Consider the following 8743-nt stretch of genomic DNA (forward strand, 5'->3'; position numbering starts at 1 on the left):
GTGCACGCTTTGACATGTACGTGCGCTTTGACGCACGCGCACCTGGACGCGCGTGCGCAACGTCCCGCGGACAACGGGACGTGTGCGCGCACGCAAGGAGGCGCGCGAGACCGGGCTGCACGGGTGAGTACCCTGACACCCCGGTATTGCGGTATCTGAAAAATGAATATAGTTTAAAAAAAAAATACCGGTATTCGGTATTAAACGGTATATCGCCCAGCCCTACCACCGGTGATTTACATTCTAGCCGGTGGTATGGCATTTCGAGAGATTAGTCGCCCGCGAGAAGGGAGATTTGTCGCAGGCGACTAATCTCCCGTCTGTAACAGCACTAATGCAACTGTAAAAGTGCCTCTATAGCATATTATCTTTACTTTAATTGAGTTAAACATTAAACACTGTTTTCAGTTGAGTTATAGTGTTAGTGATAGATGTGGTTAGCTGTGCATTTTCATAACAAGTCAGGATTTAAAGCTTTAAGGTGGCATACACGGGCAGATCCGCTCGCTTGGCGATGTCGAACAAACGAGCGGATCTTCACCCGATGGGTGGCGATATCGGGGAGGCATGTCAGTGAATTAGGTCGTTTGGCCCTGGGGCCAAACGATCGAATTCTGCAAGCGGCAATGGGGCAGTCGGTTCGGGGACCGCATCAACGAGCCAATGCGGTCCCCGATCCGACGGGATTTTCTAACCTGGCCGACCGATATCTGGCCAATTTCAGGCCAGATATCGGTCGGCCAGTCCGATCGTTTCTGCCCCTACACGGGCCGATAAGCTGTCGAGTCGGTCCAAGGGACCGATATCGGCAGCTTCTATCGGCCCGTGTATGGGGACCTTTATAGTGTGGTGGTGGTGAGGCCCAGCATGGAACAGAGCTTATATAGTTGCCCTGTGGGTTCTCACTCAGGCTGTCCCCGTGGGCACACATACATGGTGCAGAAGGCAGCACATTGGCTTTTCTCTGTGTGTCATTAGCCTAAACCATACCTGGATGGCATATATATATTTCTCATGTTATTGTTATATATTGAGTTATGTATTATTGGGAAAGGTTTGTTACTTGCGTGACTATTTTTATGTTCTTTTCTATATTTGAACATTTCATGCAGTAGTTCCCAAACACTGGGTTTCCCCCCATGGGGCCCCAGAGCAGTTACTTGGGGGTCCAACGTAAAGACAAGTAATGTAGGGTGAGATTAGAGTTGAATGCCTGTTTACTTTCCTAGATACTACTGAAACCCAATCTGACTATTGGGATAAGCAATAGAGTGTGACTTCTAGGCTAAGGGCTCTGGCACACGAGGAGATTTGTCGCCTGCGTTTTTTCCCCCTGGCGCTTTGGCGACAAGTCGCCACGACAATACCCACAAAGAGATTTCATGCGAGTTGAGCTCCAGGCGATTTGCTACCCATGGTACACTCAACAGTTAACCCCCCTCATGTTTACTCAAGTCGCTCAGAAAAGGGTCTGTGTGCGATTTGAAACAGCAGACGATTTGAAGTAGCCTCGTATGTTTTGACGCTGGCGATTTCCATTGATTTAGCATTGGCGTCTTGTCGCTCGTCTTGTCGCCAAATCGCTCTTTTAAAAATCGCCGCCGACAAATCTCCTCGTGTGCCAGAGCCCTCATGGCACACTTTTATTTTTGTTTCTTTTAACCCCTTCTGAAAAACTGCAGAGGAGAAATTTTCAATTCAGACCCCTACCAACCTGCGTGTTCACTTTGGTCAGAGTGGAATCCGACTATCTCTCTCCTTACGAGGTGCAGATTTTATCAAGAATATGTACAAAATCAATCACTGGCAGATTGCACTATTGCACAACATATGGGCCAGTAGGAGGCCAAAATCTGTGTTTTTTTTTTCACTGGTTGAGAGAATGCCACATGTGCCATTAGCCCTGTTTGCTAATACAGCTGTGTTATCTTAACTTTGTAACTATTTTATCAATAATCAAGAGGGTGCTTGAACTAAAATGTCCTAAAGCTGTAAATAAATGAGCTACACACATCATGTGAACAATTGTGCCATCTAGTGGTAGTGTTTAAGTAGATATTCAGTGTACTTGCACTAAGACTAAAATCTAGTGGTAAAATGGTAAAATAAAAAGGGTAGCAGCAAATTGTTTCTACTTTCTTTTAATAAAGGTCATTAATATAAAATGGATAATAACACCAACTTGTATAAAATGAACTCAATAAGTTATTTGTGATACATAAACTGTGCCAATTTACCTGATGTCCCTCCTAAGTATGTGTGGATATTTTGCAACAGATGAGAGCCTGAGAGAGAGCTGGAGCCACTCAGGCAAAAAGTCACAAGCCCAAAGAAAGTGGCTTTGGGGATACAAAATGTCTTACTTTTCTCAATCTGGAAAACCAAAGAAAGATCCTATAGATATATGGCACATGGGTGTTTGCACAAAATGTTACCAGTGCCGCCTAGACTATGCTGATAACAGTGTGTGATGGGACATGTTAAATGTATGCTTACACTACCCACCATACCTTAGGCTAATGCTATACAGGGCTGATTCTCAGCCTTCAGATAAACGCAGGCCATGAATCGGCCCCTACGCTGGCATCAGCCTTTCCTTGTGCCTGCACCCTAATCCTTTGCGTTGGCCTGGGTGCAGTCATATAAAGAGCATTTGGGCACTGAAATCTGCTCTGTTATATATTATCCTACATAATATGCTGCCTACTGCCATGTAGTTGCTGCTACTAGCACAGCCTGAAAGGGATACCAGTCATAGTCACGTCCTCATTCTTCCTTATATTAGCTTGTCTTCTATTTAATAAGTAATTAAGTCTGAAATGTACCTTCCTGTCTGCTTGACTGTTTAACTATGAACCTCTTGGTCTTGTAGGTTTTTTTGTCCCCCTCCCTGTGTCTATCTCATGGGCAGTGGGTGGAAGAAAAAGAAAGAGCAGATGGAGAGAGATGGCTGCTCAGAGCAAGAATCCCAGCCCTGTGCTTTCATTGGCATTGGCAACAGTGACCAAGAAATGCAGCAGCTGAACCTGGAAGGAAAGGTATGTCCTGAGAGCAGGGGATAACTGGGTCTGCACTTGGTTATTAAACTTGAGGTCAGAAACCTTTCTCTACATGGTAAGGGCTGTGCATGATCCAAACGTGGCACTCATTTCCTTGATAGCCAGTGCCATTGATTCCCTATGGCCAAAAAACTGTAAAGTATTATTGGGGTAGCGGTGACTGCCAGGGACTTGCCTTTTGCCACCAAGCAGGGCCAATCCCTAAGAGTAATATTCAGATTAAATAAAATTGTATTTCTAGTAATTGGTTAAAAATTAGCTTTTCCTCACAGCCATATTTGCCAGTGGCTTTTGTTTTTATCTCATTGTGTCCTTGGTCTCTGAAAGAAATTCCTTGAATGGGGAACAGACCTGCATAGTTTCTTTTCTCATGGTTATAGATACTGTGTAAGTGCTGTTTGTGGCAGATCAAGGTCTTCCCTTTAGGAAATCAAATATAGGGATACATAGAAGTCTTGAGTGTATGTGTGTGCATCTTTGGGTGATGTATCTTTCTCTCTTCACAGAATTATTGCACTGCCAAAACATTGTACATATCAGACTCAGACAAGAGAAAGCACTTCATGTTATCAGTAAAGATGTTCTATGGCAATAGTGATGATATCGGCGTGTTTTTAAGCAAGAGAATTAAGGTCATCTCCAAGCCATCAAAAAAGAAACAGTCGCTGAAAAATGCAGACTGTAAGTACAGCATAAAATAAATGATGAAATGTTTTATTTTCTTAATTTTGTGATCATATTATCCCTTTAAAATTTCCCTTGACCATTGTTGGGTTGCCTTTTCACCCTCTGGGACAGTTTCTGCACAATTTGATTTGTTAGATATTTAGTTAATAAGCTTGTAGGTTTCCTTGTTTACACATTTCAGCAACAGCACAGCTGGTTACATTCCCAGCGGTACAGCACTCTGTGTACTTGACTTGGGAATTATTACAGTGAACCAGTGTGCCATTATGCAGCTTTGGTCATCAGCCTTTGCTGCACCTTCGTAGACATTTAAAGGGGAAGTTGATCTAAAATGTATGCATGGCAGATAACCAGAGAGCTAACAGTATTCATGTATTTAGTTCTTAATTTCACATTTTTTTTTGTACTGCAGGCGTCCATGTTAAGTGTCACATGTTTGCTTAGGTCACTGACCATAGCAGGTAGCAGTGGTCTCTATGCTAGACTGGAAAATAAATACAGACCTTAGTATTGTTAAACACAAAGGCAATTAAAACATCATGTGCTCCGTACCCCAGGGTGCCACCAAAAGAAACTTTCATTGGTAGAAAGGTCTCTCTTTTTGCCCCAGCTTATAATGCAGGTACTCTTATACAATCAGGTAAACAACAAAGTACAGCCTTGGCTTGGGGACTGTTGCATCTAAGTCTGGGAATGTAAACTTGTTTTAGATAGCAGCAGGTTTTACTTTACTGATAAATCTGTTTGAACTTATTGACCCATAGCTGCAGCGTATGTTTTTGGGTGATACATATTTGTCATTAGACAGGACCTGGCGCTTGGTGGCAGTTCCCATCGAGTTTGAATGGGGGTGATTCCATGTGCCATTACACTAAAGGCAAAGCTGTGGGCGCAGCTGTTGTTTTCAATGAAGAATGCTACTTTACACTTGCACATAAGGGTGTGTTTTTGTCCACAGTAAACTGCTTCCCTTAAATGTTTAGATGCTTTCTGTTTTGTTTTATACCTGCGTTGTAGTTAAAAGGTTGAGCTTTGTTTACATCAGAACTGAGTGAGGCCTTCATGCGTACAGTGGGAATAGGGTGTATATAGTTGTATTGTTTAAAAGAAAGCAGTTAAGAAAAGGGAAAATAAATCATTTAATAAAGGTATAATTTGTTACTGATCTTTTTGCATTATTGATACAAAATAAGTATTGTTGTAGTTAATGTACCAAATACTTCAGGGAAGAATTTAAAGGGACAGTAAGTATGTTAGTGGTGGCCTTCTATATCTGTAGCCTATCCTTGCCATATTTATGGTGTATATTTTAAATATGATTTGCTTAGTGCAGAGGTTGCTTTTAGATGATGGCATAAAGGATTTGCCTATTCAGCTATATTAATATGTTTTATGTTTCAGTATGTATTGCGTCAGGGACAAAAGTGGCACTATTTAACCGGCTGCGATCACAGACAGTCAGCACAAGATATCTGCACGTAGAAGGCGGCAACTTCCACGCCAGCTCGCAACAGTGGGGAGCTTTCTACATTCACCTTTGTAAGTAGTCAACAAAGCCAAAATAGATTGTCTGTTGTTGAAAGACAGCCTGTAGAATTAACCTTTCTCTAAAGCAGTGGTTTGCAAAACTGCACTGTAGAAAAAGTGGATAGGCAATTGGAAATATGCCCACCATGTGTATGAGATCTAATAGTCCTACAACTGATTGTGTGTGTTCCATCTTTTCTTAGTGGATGACGAAGAGTCTGAAGGAGAGGAATTCACAGTGCGTGACGGTTACATTCACTATGGACAGACGGTGAAGCTTGTATGTTCGGTAACTGGCATGGCACTCCCACGACTGGTAAACTATCCGTTTTGTTTTTTAAATTACACACAGATCAAAATGTTTTAAACAGGTTTACGAATTCTAAATGTGGACATACATGTGCAAGGTTTTAGACTTCTTTTACGGTGAACATCGGATATCGATCATATATTTAAATGCAAAAATCTAAAACTAACATTCAGATTGAAATTGTAGGATAAAGTCCTAAAAATAACAAATCAGAGGATGTTCTGAACATAAAATTTGCGGACGCCAATCATACGAAAGTGATGTCCCAGAAGTGCATTGTAGGTCTCCCTAGGATATTGTCAGATACACAACACGTGCATAGATTCTATTGTTATATGACTGAAATTTTCTAACCTGACCGATTGGCATGAAATGAAAATTATAGGGGCGATAATTCTGAGCCCACACACTGTCTGAAAATCATATGAAATGTAGTTTTGTTCGATTATATCAGTGTGTTTGGCCAGCTTAACTATGTTATTAATGCTGATGTAAAAATATAATTCTTGTCTTTTTTGCAGATTATCCGCAAAGTGGATAAACAGACGGCATTGTTAGATGCAGATGATCCTGTATCCCAGCTCCATAAATGTGCATTTTATCTGAAGGATACAGAAAGAATGTACTTGTGCCTTTCTCAGGAAAGAATTATCCAGTTTCAAGTGAGTAGGGATGTGAAAGATTTACTGCTCTGTTACATAGTCTTTTTATGTCTTTGGTGAAATCAAATGTAGCTGATTCCACTGGTCTCTGGGATTTTTTAAGCAAGCAGCTCCCTAACATTGCGCAAGACTGTATGAGTTCTCTGCAATTTTAGAGTTGATTTCTGGCAGCACCACAGAACTAATAAGGAGGTGCAATACTGTACCTTGCAGAAGTATTAACTTACTAGAAAGTCCCTCCTCTCTTTAGCCATGGGCAAGTTCAGAGCACCAGAGAAAGTCAGTTTAGCCACACCGCAATTGTTCATTGCACAGGTCTCTGAGCTATTTCACTGTTAAAGTTAGGACCAGTTTAGTACGTAATATATTTTTCAGTTCCGAGGAACACTAAAAGGTAAAGTAATCAATATTTTACTCTAAGTTCAACTTTGCGTGACTTGTGCCAACTTGTAAGGCTTTTGGAGTGCAAGCAGTGGGTGGCACCTTTCATATGCATGCTAGGCAGGGTATTGGTGCTTGTTGAATTTACCTTTACAGAAAGACCGACATGTTCCAGCTGGAGAGACACCTTTTTGAATTTTTGGCCTGCTATTCAATTAATTGACATAAGGCATTTCTTTATTATACTGACAGTTACATCATTATGAGTATGTTTAATTCTGATGCTATATGCAAAGTATATGACCTGTTTACACATTGTGTTTCAGGCCACTCCATGTCCCAAAGAACCAAATAAAGAGATGATTAACGATGGTGCCTCTTGGACAATCATTAGCACAGATAAGGCAGAATACACTTTCTATGAAGGCATGGGGCCAGTAAATGCTCCAGTGACTCCAGTGCCTGTAGTAGAAAGCCTTCAGGTAAAGTAAACTGCATTTGTATGGCCTTTTAGAACCAGGGCTGTGGAGTCGGTAGATAAATTCTCCGACTCCTCTGTTTTTAATATGTTAATGTATTTTATACATTCATACAGTCAATGAAAAGCATGCTTCATGGTCACTCAACGTGTTCGTTTATGCACTGCGTGCATTGGGCTTTATTCTTATAGCAGAGAAGTAATTAATTATGACTGTTTGTGACTTGGGACATTTAAACTTGCTTTATTTTTTTTATTTTTTATTCCCATTTAAATTTAGTAGGAGTCGGAGTCGGTTCATTTTTTGCTGACTCCGACTCCAGGTACCCAAAATTGCCTCCGACTCCACAGCCCTGTTTAGAACTCTAAACTACTTTCATTGCTTGGAATCATTTAATATCAGCTTAATGATTTTACAATGCTGTCAAATTAAAGCTAATTTGCAATTGCTTTCTGGGTGTAATTTTCATGACTTCTATGTAATTTTGAAGATACCCTCAGTTTTAAAAAAAGGTGCTCACTTACTTTCTAATATCAGTAATAATAATTATAACTTCAGTTTTGTAATTTTCTATCCACATTGAATAGATATAAGAGATAATAAAGAGGATTTTTTTATGTTTTTGGCCCTTTAAACATATATTAACTGACATACTACCCTCTTATTTCTGTCTGGGAGCTAACCTTGTTCAAGCTACTCCTTGATTATTTACACAAGGTACTGTGAGAATTGTAGTTTAATCAGCAGCTGCTACTGATCAGCCATAGGTTACCTGATCATGAGATAATGAGGATATTAAGTTGAGGTCCCAACAGAAAGAAAAACACCTGCACTGCAGCCAAAGAGAAACCCACCCAAATGAAAAAAAGTTGTCTTTCTCTTCTGTATGTTTGAATAATGTGTAGTATTGATTATATAATGTTATGGCATTCTATCATTTTCTTGTCCAGCTGAATGGTGGAGGAGATGTAGCAATGCTGGAGCTCACAGGACAGAATTTCACTCCAAATTTACGTGTTTGGTTTGGGGATGTGGAAGCCGAGACTATGTACAGGTACACAGATATTTTTATATATCACTTTTAAAACAGAATAAAGGAATGGATTAAAACTGAATCATCGTATTCGTCTGTTGGTGGTAACCAGACGGTTGTATTTTGAAATTTATTTTGAAATTTATTTTGCCCTTTTTATGCAATGGGTAATCAGTGAAGGCATCTCAATGTCAGCCATTACTATCAACAGTGTTCAGCAGGATTAAAGAAACAGTAACACCAAAAAATAAGAGCTTTTAAGTAATTAAAATATAATTTACTGTTGCCCTGCACTGGTAAAGGTTGTGTGTTTGCTACAGAAAGGCTACTATAGTTTATATAAATAAGCTGCTGTGTAGCCATGGGGCAGCCATTCAAGCTGGGAAAAAGGAGAAAAGGCACAGGTTACTTTTTTCCTTTTAATGTCTGCCCCATGGCTACACTGCAGTTTATTTATATAAACTATAGTAGCCTTTCAAAGGCAAACACACAAATTACCAGTGCAGGGCAACAGTACATAATATTGTAATATATACTTTTGTTTTATGGTGTTACTGTTCCTTTAAATGGAATAGTGTCATATACAACACCTGTTAATTCACTGA

At 40.2% G+C, this 8743-nt stretch overlaps 1 protein-coding gene across 3 annotated transcripts in view; it reads left to right on the forward strand.

Annotated features, from left to right (window-relative positions):
* The window catches only part of rbpj (recombination signal binding protein for immunoglobulin kappa J region), a 62590-nt gene that overhangs the window by 44074 nt on the left and 9773 nt on the right, over positions 1 to 8743 (forward strand). For all 3 annotated transcript variants that reach the window (XM_031895356.1, XM_018089590.2, XM_031895355.1), the window contains exons 4-10: positions 2873 to 3038; positions 3566 to 3740; positions 5148 to 5285; positions 5477 to 5589; positions 6105 to 6245; positions 6953 to 7108; positions 8056 to 8159. In XM_031895356.1, coding sequence (XP_031751216.1) covers positions 2873 to 3038; positions 3566 to 3740; positions 5148 to 5285; positions 5477 to 5589; positions 6105 to 6245; positions 6953 to 7108; positions 8056 to 8159 — 993 coding nt within the window. The remainder of the gene's footprint in view (positions 1 to 2872; positions 3039 to 3565; positions 3741 to 5147; positions 5286 to 5476; positions 5590 to 6104; positions 6246 to 6952; positions 7109 to 8055; positions 8160 to 8743) is intronic.

The sequence above is a fragment of the Xenopus tropicalis genome, chromosome 1, assembly GCF_000004195.4.
Source record: "Xenopus tropicalis strain Nigerian chromosome 1, UCB_Xtro_10.0, whole genome shotgun sequence".
NCBI lineage: Eukaryota > Metazoa > Chordata > Amphibia > Anura > Pipidae > Xenopus > Xenopus tropicalis.